At 34.9% G+C, this 16,572-nt stretch overlaps 2 protein-coding genes across 5 annotated transcripts; both read right to left on the bottom strand.

Annotated features, from left to right (window-relative positions):
* Positions 1-2,204: 2,204 nt before the first annotated feature.
* LOC121243696 (RNA polymerase II C-terminal domain phosphatase-like 4) lies at positions 2,205-7,340 on the bottom strand. 2 transcript variants are annotated; one of them, XM_041141830.1, is made up of 8 exons: positions 7,213-7,340; positions 7,021-7,109; positions 6,310-6,425; positions 5,103-5,283; positions 3,824-4,113; positions 3,269-3,454; positions 3,143-3,181; positions 2,205-2,516 (listed from the first exon to the last, which is right to left on the bottom strand). In XM_041141830.1, exons 1-8 carry the CDS (start codon positions 7,338-7,340, stop codon positions 2,205-2,207), a joined length of 1,341 nt encoding a protein of 446 aa, XP_040997764.1. The 2 variants fall into 2 exon arrangements, with proteins under 2 accessions (XP_040997764.1, XP_040997765.1); XM_041141831.1 differs by having other exon boundaries at positions 6,310-6,422; positions 7,066-7,109.
* Positions 7,341-9,405: 2,065 nt separating this feature from the next.
* On the bottom strand, positions 9,406-13,478 carry LOC121243695 (reticulon-like protein B21). 3 transcript variants are annotated; one of them, XM_041141829.1, is made up of 10 exons: positions 12,323-13,476; positions 11,864-12,280; positions 11,724-11,777; positions 11,525-11,627; positions 11,326-11,400; positions 11,070-11,217; positions 10,865-10,934; positions 10,643-10,708; positions 10,011-10,133; positions 9,406-9,885 (listed from the first exon to the last, which is right to left on the bottom strand). In XM_041141829.1, exons 1-10 carry the CDS (start codon positions 13,209-13,211, stop codon positions 9,791-9,793), a joined length of 2,040 nt encoding a protein of 679 aa, XP_040997763.1. In that variant the 5' UTR covers positions 13,212-13,476; the 3' UTR covers positions 9,406-9,790. The 3 variants fall into 3 exon arrangements, with proteins under 3 accessions (XP_040997763.1, XP_040997762.1, XP_040997761.1); XM_041141828.1 differs by having other exon boundaries at positions 11,070-11,214; positions 11,864-13,478; XM_041141827.1 differs by having other exon boundaries at positions 11,864-13,476.
* Between the last annotated feature and the right edge of the window lie 3,094 nt (positions 13,479-16,572).

The following is a 16,572-nucleotide window of genomic DNA, read 5'->3' as shown; positions in this document are numbered from 1 at the left end:
AATGCCAAGCTGCGATCATGTCTGCAATATTCCATGCATGCTTTAATTTCCTCATGCATGTCATGAGAACTTTATCCATGCATGATGACCTGCTCTGAATAATTTGGTCCATGTTTGATGACTTGTCCATCATGTGAATCATAACTAATTGACAAGAAATATAATGTGAAGGGCAGGATCTGCATGTAGATCAAGTAGAACTAACCCTAGCTACAACAACTGCAGAATATTGTCCGTTAATTAATTTGTCACAGTCGTTACAATATATAATGTATGTACGTCGATCTCATAAGTTCCACTTTAACCCATAACGCTCCCATATTCCCTCTTAATTTCCCAGTACATAGTACTACTTGTCTGTCTCATGATCATTGTCGTCGTCCATGTCTTGAATGTGCCATGCACTAGTGATCATTTTAAAGTTTTTCAAGTGCTCGAAACTTCAAGAGAGTCCTACACGCATCTACTTAGTACGTGTGTTTAATATATAGATCATATATGTCGACTCGTCCATGTATGATTGTCTCTTGAATTGGTAGTGTCTTAACAGTAACCACAGGTTTGTTTCGTTGTACCATACTGACCTGATTGAAAGACCTTGTCCTGTCCTGATCATTAAATTAATGCAGTCAGCACTATTTGTAATGATCTGCTAACTGAGAACCTAACAGTCTTGATAATTCCCAGCCATGCATATGGTTCTAAGGGACCGTTAGATAACGAGGTTGCTTGATAGAAGGTAGTAGTGTTCATGTCAAAACATTCTTATCCAAAACCTCATCACTCTTGACTCAATAATTGAAGGCTTAAATATTTGCAGACATCGATCATTTTCTTTGGCTATCGTAAACCTTACTAATTATATATATATATATATATATATATGTCTTTGGTATCAATCAATCTCTGGTCACTTTACCAAGCAGAAAAGCATCATGCATACTAATAAAGGGAATGTTTCTCTAGATCTGGTGTAATCGACATTATTGTGAGTTTTACCTGATCAGTCGTTGAGGTTTTTTGTCTTTCGAATATACATATATAGTCATGAAAATTCTGCCTCTGATGTTCGTAATAATTGAACATGATAATTTAAATCGTTGCATACATCCAAAAGCTCATTTCAACATCATGTTAATTGGAAAGTGAGATAAAATATTGAGAATTATGTGATGAATAGTAACGAAATAATTTGTGAATAATAGTGAAATGATTTGAGTTAAGATGTTTTATTGAGTTTTGAGAAATGAAAAAGAAAAAGTTGAATAAAAATATTATAAAGTTAAAAAAAAATTTAGATATAATTTTTTAATAATTTTTTTTTTTAAATTTGAAAAAATTGTATTGTTTTTTGTGTTTTGTTTGGAAGTTTGAAAAATTTGTAATGATTGGATAATTATTTGATGAAAAATTTAAAGATTTGAAATTAAAAAATATTTTGTGTTTAAGTGATGTTTGTAGATAAAATTATGAAAAATTTTGAGATGAGATGTAAAAGGAAAAGGGCCTTATTCAATGCCTTTGTTTAACTATTGGGAAGCTGGCTCAAGCAACTCATCTAAAAAGAAAAGTGCAATTTATCACATCTTTAACTATCATCCACATGTTATCAAATGATTGACTGATAAATAAAATAGAGTTATGCTATTATCAAGTCTGTGTAAAACACATCATCCACATCACTTAAATGATAAGATTTAATTTGTAATATTCAAGTTTTAAGATTTTTCTTTCAAATCAAATTATATCATGTAAGCACTTTAATAGATATGTTCTTAGTTCTATATACATACCGGCTTGAGAACTCAATAAAAAATAATATTTTAATCATTTAATGTTACATTGAAAAATGATGAGAAGATGATAGTTAATAGAATGATGGGTAGCACTACTCACCCAATAATTTTTGCATGCTTAGTGTGAGCAAAACTTCGGGCTTCGAGTGAGAGAGAGTTCCCATCTAAAGTAACCTTGCAACATTTTCTGATCCAGTGGCCTCGGCGTCCAAATTAATTGACCATTAGCATTTTTTCTAACCTTGTAGGTGATTTGAAAATGATCAAACCTAACTCCAACAATCTATGAAACATGGTTAGCCATTCATAGTATTTTAAAAGGTCTACACATGAGCTGGAGAGTGGTCAGTACCTCAAACCAATACATCACTACCAAGAGCTAGCATTGCATTGACATTGAATGGTTAGTTATTGGTTCTTCTTTTGTTTGACAGTATATTTCTCTTCAGGCTGCTTTTGCCACATATAATTAGCAGCTTCTATCCACCGTGGATGGACCAAAAACTTCATATGTTTCACTGCCCAATGAGATTTCTCTGTTCCAGCATCTTTTGAGATCACATGTGTCACAGATGGATCAAGGTCCGTCAAACAAGTAGCTCCCAAATCCTCTGCCAGCTTCCAGAGATTGTGATTATCAGCCTGGAATCTAGTGGGAAACACAAGACTAAAGACAAGCTTACACCCCTTCAGGACTTCCTTCTTAATCAATTTCAGCAACTGCAGAAAATTACATATAAAAAACATCATGATTATTATTCAAAATCTTTGTAATTAATAACCATGAGATAGTTTTCCTTCTCAAAGTTTATTGGGATGAATTAGTGGGAAGATATTCAACAATCTGCACGAGAAATTAATGAATCAACAAACATACAATACAGAAGGAAAAAAAGGACTGATTAAAACTGATTCATGGGCACAAAATAGGGACATGTGCTGTCCATTCAATATTTAGAATCATAATCAGGCCGCCTTATGTAGTGTTTTTCCAAGAGTGGATCTTCACCACCAATCTGGCCAAGATGTATGACTTCAGACAAAGTACTGTTCAATAGGTCAGAACTCATGCCAGATTATGTGGAAACCAGCCAGAAGCAGAAGAGAGGCAGAGACAGAGAAGGTAGCAGTAGCTATCTATCTTACAAACATCTAAGACAACTTCTAAGCCAGGTTTAAATAATAAAAAAAAACATTTGTTGTACACTCTTTTGAAACCCATAATATGGGACTCAATTAAATCATCCTCGTGGAAGTAATATTAGATTTTGAAGTATGTGTACAGGTGCTTGCTACCACTTAGAATAAAATGTGGGCCATGTTTTAGTTGTTGAGAAGATGATCACCTTCCTCACATCTCTGTCAAAAAGAGTCTCCTCAAGTTCCTACAAGAAGGTTCCCCTACATTAGAATTTATCACAATAGCAAACTTCAGCAACTATTACCAATTCAGAGTAACAAGAGGGACATACATCAAAAAACATTTTGTGGACTTGCTTAAGAACTTTAAGAACAGTTGCAAGCGCTCCGTCTGTCTCACGTTCATCAGTCTTCAACTCAGAAAGAGATTTACAGCTGAAGCCATATTGGTGACAACTTGAAGCAAAGAAATGATATCTTTCCATCAATATCAAATTTTCCTTGTGCTTTGGCCACGCCTGCAATAATGCACGGCAACATTTTAACAGGATGGCTGTAACCCACAAAAACCTAAAATGATAAATTGCAGGTTCAAAAGAAACTGAAATGACATGGGTTACAAAACCTAAAAAAATTAATTGGAGGTTTACAAAAACCCAAAAAGATAAATTGCAGGTTCAAAAGAAATTGAAATGATACCCAGTGTATCTGATGGAACAGTGGGTACCATTTCCACTTCATCAATCTTATGAGTAAACCATATCAAAGAAGCTTACACAACACAAGGAAACTTCAAGACTGGTTTGCACATGTAACAAGTAACATCAGATTAACATGAAAATAAACTGGTTAAGCAAAATTGGTTATCTGGTCACAAATGTACGTACAATTTCCATATCATCAAGAATGAGAGCAGCACTTTCTTGCCCCAGCACAACATCAAGACCCTTTTGATGTTTATGGGTGCTATCATCACGTGAAATCACCCTAGAGCTGAAGTACTCTCTTTGAGGATCAAGGAGCTTAGCCATTTCCAACGCATAGGGCCGATCGCCCATTGTGTAGATGTACATCTCAAACATTTCACTTGCTTCTTTTAAAAATGTGTGAACAAAGGGCCTTAACTTGGTCATCATATCCATAGAGTCCAACATGAAGAGGCTGCCTTTTGAGACATCTGTAAATTTCATAAATTTTAAATGTCATGAAGGAATAAGCACATATTTTTTGTTTTTTATTGGCATCGGGTGTCCGGAACAGCGTTCCAACTAATCCCAGGGTGCACAGGCCCTTGGCAAGGAGTTTTCCGCAAGTGCACCTCTTGTAATTCAAGGGGAAAATCCCCTAGTCCGATGGCCCCCAAGCACATATACTCACTACAATGCTCAGAAAGTCAGGAGAATAACCGGCACAACCAAAATCGGAAATATTAAACATTCTCGGTTTTCTTCTGTGGTAGCAGCAAATTGTGATGGAAGCAAAAGCCAATTTATAACCAATCAAATGAATAAGAGCCTCTATTTAGTTTGCTAGGTCAACTTGGGAGAGGGATGCAAATAGTAAGGTAGGCATTATTCTTAAATAATTCAAAACCATGCAAAATGTAGACCGTCATACAAACTTATAAAAAAAATGTATACTGTCATACAAACTTAGCCTGACAGCTATGACAAGCCTCATGGGAAAAAGTATCTTATGGTGATATAACAATTAAAGGCAGTAATTAGGCTTGCCTTTTGCAAAAGATAAGTACTTTGCCAGTCTTTGGTAGGAATGAAAATGAAAACCAAACTATTTCACCCAGCATTATCAACCTCTCCCCCCTGGCAACACCCCACAGAGAGAGAGAGAGAGAGAGAGAGAGAGAAACAAAGCCTTGCTTCAATTAGAGCCCACAACATAAACAAACTCCCTCGGTGCATTCCAACAAACCTCCCTGTTAGGTGTCTTAAAACACAAGCAACTGATTACATCCTTCCCATTTATTTGAACTATTCTACCTTGCTTTGGACAGAAATCGTATCATCCCACTCAGAAACGCAAGCATTCAAAATCAGAGTAACTCCTATTTTAAATAGAAAAAATCAGTATAAAAAAGCAACGAAACCAATGATATGAGAAATGCACTACTAAGGTATAACCGCAAAAAAGGGTTAATGAAAATACCCTGCAGTGAATCTGTTTGGCTCTTTAAATATTCCTCTTCTGACGTCATCTCTATAAGCAGTGTAGAGTTTAGCAGTGTATGGTCCAGATCAAGAACCAAGCAAAGCTTCTTATGGCGTAATAAATTCTTCATGTCTGTATCTCGCAATCTGACAACTTCATCATTCTGAAGCCTAAGTCCCTACAATACAGGGGTTCCACAGGCTTAAACCAAATTCCATCTGAGACCAATAAACATAACTATACTTAATTAGGAACTCTAGCCTGGTTTGGATAGCAAGAGTCTCTTATCCCATCTCATCTCAATATCCAAACATTTTTCAATTTCAAATCTTCAACTTGTTCATCTAATCATTACCTAATCAACTTTCCCAAACTTCCAAACAAAACATAAAAATAATTTAACTTTTCCAAATCTCAAAAAAAAAAATAAAAAATAAAAAATAATATTCTAACAATATTTTAACTTTATAATATTTTTATTCAACTTTTTCTCTCTCATTTCCCAAAACTCCATAAAACATCTTAACTCAAACCATTTCACTACTATTCACAGATCATCTCATCTCATCTCATCTCAGTATCCAAACCAGGCCTTATTCTTGCATAATTGGAAATGGACTTACATATTTTACATTGGTTACATTGCTCAATTCTGATTTTTAAATTCTTTTCGTATCCTGGGATCAGCACTTTGTGGATGATATTTCAACATATTGAAAGTTTTTTACAAATATTAGAAATTTACTTTTCAATATGTAGCAAGTATCTTTTTGGTGTTGATTGGGTGATGCCTCAAAGGGTGGTAGAGTTGTTGGCAGGTTGAAGAGCTCAAAATGTTGGCCATTACAGTGTGGAAGTTTGGCAAATCGTACTGTCATACCTAATGTGGTGTGTCTGGAATGAATGTATGCCCAAAATTTTGAAAATTGCGAGAAGATGGCAAGTGAATTTGCACCCATAATGCTAAAAACCCTTTTTGTCTGGACGTCAGCCTTAGATAGTCCTGGCTATTCTAACTATTTTTATTTTATGTATATTTGTTTTCCCCTACTTCTTAGTTGGGTGCTCTCTCTTGTATACAGCCAGTGTACTTTGGTTGTGATGCTCTACATTTTTCAATATAATTGTCTTATAAAAAGAAAAGATATGTAGCAAAGTTAACCAAAACTCTTAATTCCCTCAAGTCATTTCGGTGAATTTATACCTTGTGAATGTACCCAAATGTCACACCAAATTTATCGTCCAGCCTTTGCCCACACAGTATACACATCTCTCCGAAAGAACCAGGATGTGTACAAGCATCCTTCTTTATGGATGCTTCTGCAAAAGATAATGCATTACATATAATTAAATTCAGCCACAACACCAAAACCCCAAATGAAAGAAAAACTAAGTAATGCCATTCACTGTGTCTTATTTTCAGAAAGTTTGCCAGAGATATGGAAATTGGTAAGCCACACACACAGAGAAGGGTGTAGATGAATACGGCAGAGTGACAAAAAGAAAAAAATATACACACAACACTACAGAGCAGTCACTCTGCCCCAATTCACATTTTTTTTCTTCAACCATTGGAGTATTCGTTGCAATTTGGATGGTCTCCAACCGTTTTTCTATTTAGTAATTTCAGTTCTAGTAAGGTCTCTACAGAAATATCCCAATCAAAAAGATACAAGAACAAAAATGGATCATTTTCCAGTTTGGGCTCCACCATAGCAGCAGTTTGAAAGATAGAAAAGAAAAGGAAAAGGAAAAAAAAAAAAAAAAAAAAACTGTAGGAAGCTTTACAGAATAATTATGAAAGTATGCAACTAGAAAGAACTCAATAGCGAAAGATTTGGATGGCTAGGTGTTAAAATGTGTTTCACACAACTCAATAGCGAAATATCTTTTCAACTAAAAGAGAAGAATTTACCTACGGTTTGTTCTAGGGATGGCGCAAGTGAAGTTGACTCCGAACCTTCCTCTACGTTTTCCATAATCTCCACTTTGCATCGTTTTATCCTGCAAGTTAATGAACATGGCTGAGTAAGTGGGGCTTACAATATACAAAAGTTGAGACAACCCAAAAAAAAAAAAAAAAAAAAAACTAACAGAGAATCAGCACCTTTGGGTTTCAAGGTGATTGGGATCTTCAGCTTCTTCGGAAGAATCCGAATCAAGTGATGCATCGAGGAACGTCGCGAAGTCGTCGCTGCTCGATGAATGTACCGGAGAATCAGTCACGAGGCTCATCTGTATCTATTAACCTCAATTCACGTCCCAATTACATTCCCTTGTTTGGATAGGAAAGGTCTTTTAGATGCATCGAGGAACGTCGCGAAGTCGTCGCTGCTCGATGAATGTACCGGAGAATCAGTCACGAGGCTCATCTGTATCTATTAACCTCAATTCACGTCCCAATTACATTCCCTTGTTTGGATAGGAAAGGTCTTTTATCTCAAATACTAAGAACTAAAGCAAAGAAGAAGAGAAGAAAGATAGACTATAAGTTGTTCGAATTTTTTCTTTTTCTTTCTTTCTTGGATCTCTCACTCTGTCTGAGTTTCTTGGAATTCCGGTTGGGGGGGAAAACGAGAGGGCGGGAGCGAATATAAAGGAAAGCCGAACAGAAAACTACCACAAATTTCTTTTTCCAAGTCCAAACAATCCCAGTGGGCCGTATAGTAAACTTGAAAAATGAGCCCAATACAAGCCCAACAAAAATCCTGGAACCGCCTAATAGAAAGCCCAAGAAAAAGGCCGAAGAGGTCGGCGAGCAAAATTTGCCGTTGCCCAACAGACAGTCTTTACTGAATAATTTTTGTGGAACATAGGCCCATAAAGGTTTCCAAAGGTGAAGATGGACACTTTTAAGTGCAGAGATTGCACTGTATGTTGTTCTCGAAGATACGTGTAATATCCTCGATTGAGTATAGAAAGGTAGCGAATGACATCTCACCTTAGTTGGCCGGGATCTACTATACATTAGCTATTATTCATTCTCATATTTTATATTTATAATTTTTTTATAAGATGTGAGAGTATTTTTCATAAGATATAGATATATTTTTTGTAAGATGTAGAGTGTGAGATAATAAATAGTGACTGATAAGAAAAAATTTTCTATATCTAAATGTTATAGTTTAGATTTTGAAGCTAAGAATTTAAAGGAGGAGATGTAAAATCTTAATCGTTTGGATTCAGAATTGATCTCAACTCATCTTATCTCTCATATCTTCTAATCATTATAACTTTTTTAAAATTTCATACAAAATGTAATAAATAATTCAACATTTTTAAATCTCAAAATAATAATAATATAAAAAACTAATATTTTAACAAAATTTTATTCAACTTTTAATTTTCATCTTAACTCATCTCATCTCATCTCATCTCAATTCATTATCCAAATGACACTTTAGTATAGAAATGTGGTAAATGCGATCCTCCACTCCTTAGGAGAGAGAAGTTCTTGCTTTATATAATAATTACAATAGATACATGTTATAATATTGATTAATTCTTTTTAAAGTTTATGCTCAAATGTGACTTAGGCATTTTTTGGATTGTTATAAAAAAAAAATATTTATTAATCTCTTTGATGTTAGAGTGGATTGAAAATAAATAATATTGGTTGATGAAAGAGTATCTACTTGGTCTGGAAAGTAGACACCATTGCCCTAATTTTTAAGGATTTCGACTATAATATTGACTAATCCATTTTGAAATATGGGTCTAAATGTAACTCAATACGTCCTTAGAATATTATAAAAAAGACTTTGAACTCGTTTTGATATTAAGAATATCTCAAAATATTTGTGAATATAGTTGTGATATAGTTCATAAATAATAATAAAATAGTTTGAGTTAAAATGTTTTATTGAAGTTTGGGAAAGGAAAGAAAAAAAAAATTTGAATAAAAATATTATAAAGTTAAAAAAATTGTTTAAATCTAATTTTTAATATAATTTTTATTTTTAAATTTGAAAAAGTAGTATTGTTTTTTATATTTTGCTTATAAGTTTAAAAAAGTTGTAATAATTAGATAATAATTAGATAAAAAAATTAAAAATTTAAAATTGAAAATTATTGTGTTAGAGTGATATTTAAAAAAAAAAAATTAAAATATCTGAAAATACCTGATAAGAGTTGTTTTCTCAAACGGATTATGGTAAGTGCAAATAATGATATATATACAACTATTTTAAGACTAATAAACCTAACCCACAAGTTGGTTTTATTTTCTCCAGTACTTTTAAAATCCATCGATCCATTCGATCTACGCGCATCATGTACAGTTCAATTCCGCATGAATGAATTATTAACACAAGCTCATGATAGATTTAATGGATTAAGGTGGTGCATGTTACACACAAAAATACCTCATAGTATTTATGATCTCTTACCAACAACATATGATTTTGAAACCCAGTACTTCATCATCTCTCTCAACTAATTTTTACACTCTAATCTTCACACTAAATGCAACAAGCTAGGGTTCGTTTTTTGTTATTCTTGAATGTAAGTAGCAAGAAAAATTGATGTGCTTTTTTTTTTTTTTTTTTTTTTTTTTTTCTCTTTTCTTTTTCCCCTTGAAACAGTTAACGATTTGGCCATGGATGTGACCTTTATATATATATATATATATATATATATATATATACTACGCCATATCTGAATTTGCTTGATCCTCCTGATCCTTGTCATGAAGTTTCCTCACCTCCTGCCTCATCTTCCACCCAATCATATCTCATTCCAGACTGCTGGTAACATCGGAAAGCCACGTACAGCATGAACACTGCATGCAACACAGTTTTCAATATGATGCAGCAAAAAAAAAAAAAAAAGGCCAAGAACTTTGCTAATGGGGTACTAAAAGCTGTGGAAACCCTAAACTACTGAAGATTACAAAGGTGTTCTGACCTTCCCAAATGCGTGCAACAGTTGAGGATAGGTTCAAAACCAGAAAAACAATGGCTGAAGCCACGGCTTTCTTGTGAGAGCACGAGTCCCATATGTCATGGAAGCGTCGAACCCAAAATTTAGCTGCAATTGGATTTTAGGACATGTTAAATTCTCAACTATTCCAGAGGAAGCACATCATCTAATTATATTCATTTTCCTCAAGAGATGACAATATAGTTGTATTGAACATGTTCAGAATGAATAAAACCGGTTCAAGGTAGTACAATTGTCTTAGAATGCAGTAAAAACTTTATGCTATTTTATCCAAAAATCCTATTTCTTTCACAACATTGAAGACAATAAGATCCTGTTGCAAATTTTTCCTTAACTCTCAAACAAAGATTTGATAAACTACTTCCCATATATGGAGTTTTGAATATCCAAGGAAGGAGGCACGTTGTGTGTGTGTGTGTGTGAAGGAGGGAGGGAGAGAGTGAAATAAAGTTTCTTGAGGTCTCAAGATGATGGGTCCATGCCACTGACAAGCCCAAGAAAGGTAGATATAGCTTAGATGTAGATTAGGAGCAGAGCAAGCAAGATTTTGGAACTGAATTTCATGAGGAAAAACTACAATAAGCAGGAGAATTTACCTATTGCAGTTAGCTGTGAAGAATACAATGAACAGAGCTTTGGTACAGTGAAAACTCCCAAGAAACCTGAGTCAGTGAGCACAACAATGCGTCAGTCTAAAGTGAAATACAATAAAGCCGACACTGCAATACCACTTACATTTTAATCTGATCCAAAAACAAAAGCATAGAAAGAAAAAAAAAAAAAGAAACTAGAAAAAGGGAAACTCAAGGGAAACTTACCCAATTTAATCACAGTCCAAATTGTTAAGCAGCTGCCACACCTGGCCAAAACAAAGAGCAGTACTGCCAGCTGCCATTGTCACAATTTCACAATTTGTCATCTTTTGCATACTCCAAAAACCAGGAGGGAAAAAAGAATCGCTTTTTTGTAGCTCCATTAATGCACACAATAAGGAAAAGGTAAAAAGAGAAAAAGAAAAATTACCTTCATTGTAGTTGCAGGATGTCCTGAAAAAAGAGCTCTGAGTTTTAACAGCAACTCATTCACGTACGGAAGAACCAATCTCAGTAACCACATTGCTTCTTGTTCCCCCAGCACACAGCTTGAATCATCGGTATATACAACACCCCTAATTCATTCATACAGAAAAAGAAGGGGAAAGGCAGAAGAAGAATTAGAGAGTGATCAAATTGCTAATATTTCTTTCTTCCTGTCAATTAACAAGTTTTAAAGGGATTACCTGCATATGAGGGACCTATATATGAATATGGCTGAAAGATACACAAGCCCCATGTAGGAAGTCACAGAAATAAAACTGTAGATACAGTGATTAATAAGATATTAGTTTTGGGCTCTGTTCAGAATCAGAAGGATAGCAAGCCAAAGAATGTATAGAATTCAGGTTAAAAATCAATTTCCTTTACTGCGGATTTCCTAACCTGAGATTGACATCCTTTGTATAAGAAGATGAGAGTATGAAAAATGATCCAATTAGCAGGACAAGTGCCGACCTTGGGACTTCCTTCCACATTATCAAGTCCACTGAAAAACCAAACGTAGTAAAGAAACTGATGATAGTTGCAGGAGTTTTCCTGAAGAATTTGCAAATTTTGCTATGTTTCCAAAATTAAAAGTTACCAAAACTTTGCAATTTGCTGTGGGTTTCTGGAAAAGTTTGAAACTCATACGAACCTGTATCATAAAATCGTCAGAATTAAAAGTCCAACTGATAGATTCACAGAGAAAACGTCAAATGCAGATCAACTAAAGACACTAACTTGTAGTGGGTTTTGAGAAATTCTGGCTCCTTGGAGTTGGTTTTGATAGATCCTGATACAAGGTACGACGCCTTTCCAAGGGAGGAGGCTGTTTCACACTGACCACTGGTTTTCTACTAACTTGATGCAGCCTTTTCTCTTCATTGGCAATCTTCTTCTCTTCATTGACAGGCTTTTTCTCTTCATTGACAATCTTCTTCTGTTCGTTGACAAGCTTTTTCTCTTCAGTGACAATCTTCTTCCGTTCATTGACAATCTTTCTCTCTTCATTGACAAGCTTTTTCTCTTCAGTGGCAATCTTCTTCTCTTCATTGACAGGCTTTTTCTCTTCATTGACAATCTTCTTCTGTTCGTTGACAATCTTCTTCTCGTCATTGACAATCTTCTTCTCTTCATTGACGATCTTTTTCTCTTCATTGACAAGCTTTTTCTCTTCATCGACAACGTTCTCCTCTTCGTCGACAACCTTCTTGGGTTCTGGAACATTGATTTTCTTAACATCACTATCAGTTTCCTCATCCGTCTCCTCTTCGTCGTCTACATCAACAACATCGAGATCATTACCCTCGTCATCGCTCGCCATTACCTCTGGAGCATAATTCACCACACTTCGACCAGTTATGACCTTTTCTTGGCATACACCGACTTCCTTGCAAGTTTCATCAGATCCAGCAGTCCCAGTTTCATTAACTGGACTTTTCTCGGTTCCTCCATTAACAGACCCATCCGCAATTCCCTCCTCTGGTTCATCCACAGTTCGACTCAACTCTGATTTGGCCTTCCTCAGCTGAATTGAACTAGACTGTTCAGTTCCATTGCCACTTCCTTCGGCACCCTTAACAGAGTCCGACTTCACCTTCCTCAACTGTGCAGAATTGGGTTCCTTGAGTGGTTCAGATCTTGGCTTCCTCATCTGAATTGGGCTCCGCTCAAATTTCTCAACTGAAACACCAACCTCCTTGCTTGCCTCAGATCTCAGTTTCCTGGCCTGAACAGGGCTCTTCTTGATTCCCTCAGCTGAAACAGTCAGCTCCTTGCAATGTTCCTCAGAATTCTTCAGCGGCTCAGGTTTTCGTTTGGATATCTGAAATGGGCTTTTTTCAAACCCATCAAAGCTTTCGGATTTCCATGTCTTCCTCTTCCCACTACTGGCCACTGTGGCACTCGTTAACCTTGAAGTACTGCCACCGCCACTACCACCACCGACATTAGTTGCAGAGGGCCCACTTTCCTCTGATCTTTCTTCTTCTCCTTTAAAGACCTTCATCCCACCTCTCACTTCGTCAATCTTCATCCTGCTCTCCCACACAGACCCTGCCACCACGCTTCTCCTTCTATCCACATCCATATCTAATCACTTCCTTTTTACGCTCTCTCTCTCTCTCTCTCTCTCTCTCTGTGGTAATGATTACCGTGGTGGGACGGACCTGTTGGTGGAAATCTCGTAGAAATGTGCAAATACGCATAACGGTATTACTTCAATCAGGAATCTAATTTCAGTGGAGGTAGAGAACTCGAAGACATTAGCACTGCATTGACGTCATGAACTTCTATGGCCGAATTTGAGTGTAGTTCGTGCTTTTAATAATTTCTCATTCTTCTTCCTCTTCTCATTTTTGTGGTCTATTTTTACTTCACTGAATAATATTTAAGTCACTAATTTTATCCATACCAAATTTATAAGAATTCCCATTTCATTTTCTGAAGTATTTTGTTTTCATATCTGCAGAAGAATCAACTCTTTTGTTACTTTTGCTCTGTATAACATGTTTTTATACTAATCAAAGATCGAGAAATGTTAATGATGTAATAAATAATTAAATCTACTTATTTTTATTAGTTTAAATTTTTAAAATAAATAATAATTTTACATGATATCAAATAAGAGATTTTGAGTTCGAATCTCACTTAGATTGGTTTGGATTTAGATATGAGATGGGATGAGATGATTTTAAATAAAAGATGAAAGTTGAAAAAAATATTATTATAATATTATTTTTAATATTATTATTATTTTGAGATTTAAAAAATTTGAATTATTTATTATATTTTGTGTAAAATTTTAAAAAAATTATAATATGAGATGAAACACTTTCTGAATTTAAACTATAGAAACACTCATTTCTCTCCATAAAAGGCCTAATAGGAGAAGTGAGGTAACTCCTTATAGAACCCAGGATGAGTTTATTCCTAAACTGTGTGGGATTTCTCAACACGCCCTCTCACGTGTAGGTCGGTATTTCTGATACCTTCATCGTGGATAGATCGAAGGAGCCCATCATCAATTATGTATTAACCTGCTTTGATACCATATGAAAACACTCATTTCTCTCTATAAAAGACTTAATAAGAGAAGTGAGATAACTCTTTATAAAATTCATGATAAGTTTATTCCTAAATTGTGTAAAACTTCTCAACACAAACGGCCTACACTTGTGTTGGTGTTAACGATATAATATATAATATTCAATTGTGTTGTAAAAGATATATCTTCTACAACGACTACCAAATCAGAATCAAACAAAGGACTCAAAATTAGTTTCATTCTGTCAAATTATTTTGTCGTCCAAAGGTGTAGACGACCAAAGTGAATATGGCAAGTCGTATAGAAGGTGTTACGTATATCGTGGTGGGCACGTTTACTTTTGGTGGGGGAGGCTCTAGAAGGGGGAGTGTGTGTCCCGAAACTCAAATGCTGCAACACGTTCTTCTTTGCGGTAAAAGTCTAGGTTCCTTCAACGGCACAAAATGTGGGGTCAAAAATGGCTTATACGATTCTGTTCCCTTTTAATAACAGACACAGTATTCAAATCCCAAGAGACGGTAGACTTTTGTTCATAGAATTCTCTTAGACTTTTGTGTGTCATATACTCTATCTTAGACAGAGTATGAAATTTATAAATTTTGTCTTAGAATGAGTTGTATTGTCTCTCAGACGATGGTCTATAAATGTTTATAGTATAAACTAAATCATATCAGTTACAGTTGTGTATTAAAAAGTTATTAATATTATAGTTAACTTGTTATATATATTTCAAGTCAAAATTATAATATTCGTTATTAATAAATGCAGTACGTTTTATAAAAAAAAAAAAAAATCCCAAGAGACTGACAGCTATCTCCATAATTTATGATTCACAAGCTTTGTCAACTGTCTTCTATTCATTTCTCCTTCATGAAACTCCATGATATTGCTAACTCTACCTTCAAAAATATTGAATTGTCCTCGTGCATTTAGTTTTCTGCACTTTTTAAGTTTTGGTTAAGACTTTAGAGGCATTAATCCTAATTTGGTCTTCACCATTTAGTTGTATTGCTTTTAATTGAAAAGGGAAAACGAAATTCTAATGCAACTGCTAAAAAAATTGCAGGAAATGTGTGTCGGTGGCCTGCAACTTTGTAAGTTTGTCGCCATGCATCTCTGTGCAGCCAAACGTATGATTTGGAGCCACATGCAGAGGCAAAAAAGCAGAACTACTGGGGTTTGTTTGTTGTTTATCCTGTGGAAATGATTCCATCAGTAAGTCATACGCCAAACATTCCTCATACTACGTGTTTGACAGTGTGACAGAGTTAAAAGTTAAAGTTTCATCCTTACCAAACACTTCCCAGGAAAAAAATAAAAAAAAAATTACAGCAAAGTTTCAGCCTTACCAACTCCATGATTCGTATCGATTATATGCATTTCTATGTCCCTTAAAGTATAAACTTAATATGCGAATTTCACGTGCATGAGATAGGAGTATTATTGAAATGTGTTGGGATCTAAGTTTAAAGGTTTAGACTTCTAAACTTCTTGTTGTTTCAACATTACTTTGAATAACTATTTAGCATGAAAAAGTTTACTTGCAAGCAAGTTCGCGCACCAAACCATGCACCGATGCTACATATAAAGCATTCATTTAAGAGTTTTGTTATGTACAAGCAAGTTTACTATCAATCTGCGTATTAATGTTATTGCCTTCATATTCTAAATTCAAATTAGTATTGTTTTCAATAAAATCTACTTTTTGATCGATCATATTGTATGGATGCGCATATTAGTACGCAGAATCGCTTATAATTAGATTTTTCCTTCATCTAATGAAACGGTGTAAATTGAAAACGGAAATAATTTTCGTGAGACAGAAAATCTTATTTTTCTCTCAAAATTTTTCTTTTTTTGTTTTTCTTTTCAATAAAAAAGTCTTGTCAGCATCGGCACACAGTTTGATGCACTAAATTGCTAGCTGATTTAGTATAGTCTCAAACCTCAGAATAAACTATATATATTGGGCACGCTATTCCTCCATTGTAAGTGAGAGTCCCTATTTTAGCCGAAAATGGCAAATTCCTTTCACCAAAGCTTGATCATCTTGGACAGATTTAGATTTGAATCTATTTGTCACCTTATGCTTATCAGTATAAACGTTTTGAGTTTCATCTTTTCTGCAGCATAAGGTTATTAAATCTTCAGTAAAAACAATGGCATAAACAAAACTTAAGAGGAGGGCTGCTCAAAAATCATGTGATCTGGATCACCTGTCTTGGCAGTCTACTGCTTGGTACTTTCTTTTTTAGCTCCAAAAGAACCCTCATGTCTTCTGGAAAACAATATAAGCAGTGTCTTTATTTGCATGTGAGAGTTACAAGTTTTGAGTGCCTCGGCTATAGTGCTCTTAAAGATTCTTCAACACAAAAGTAATGGGTTATTAAGTACCCCCAAAAAA

Source organism: Juglans microcarpa x Juglans regia, chromosome 8D, assembly GCF_004785595.1.
Source record: "Juglans microcarpa x Juglans regia isolate MS1-56 chromosome 8D, Jm3101_v1.0, whole genome shotgun sequence".
Classification (NCBI taxonomy): domain Eukaryota; kingdom Viridiplantae; phylum Streptophyta; class Magnoliopsida; order Fagales; family Juglandaceae; genus Juglans; species Juglans microcarpa x Juglans regia.
Note: the sequence above shows the minus strand (reverse complement) of the source record. Positions and strands in the feature narration are given on the sequence as shown.

Coding starts and splice junctions, on each gene's coding strand:
- LOC121243696 (XM_041141830.1), bottom strand. CDS start 7,340: ATGAGCCTCGTGACTGATTCTCCGGTACATTCATCGAGCAGCGACGAC. Junction 3,182..3,268: donor TCCACAAAATGTTTTTTGAT/GTATGTCCCTCT, acceptor ACCTTCTTGTAG/GAACTTGAGGAGACTCTTTT. Junction 2,517..3,142: donor TTGACAGAGATGTGAGGAAG/GTGATCATCTTC, acceptor AATTTTCTGCAG/TTGCTGAAATTGATTAAGAA.
- LOC121243695 (XM_041141827.1), bottom strand. CDS start 13,211: ATGGATGTGGATAGAAGGAGAAGCGTGGTGGCAGGGTCTGTGTGGGAG. Junction 11,778..11,863: donor TTTCTCAAAACCCACTACAA/GTTAGTGTCTTT, acceptor TTTATGATACAG/GTTCGTATGAGTTTCAAACT. Junction 11,218..11,325: donor TATAGGTCCCTCATATGCAG/GTAATCCCTTTA, acceptor GTATGAATGAAT/TAGGGGTGTTGTATATACCG.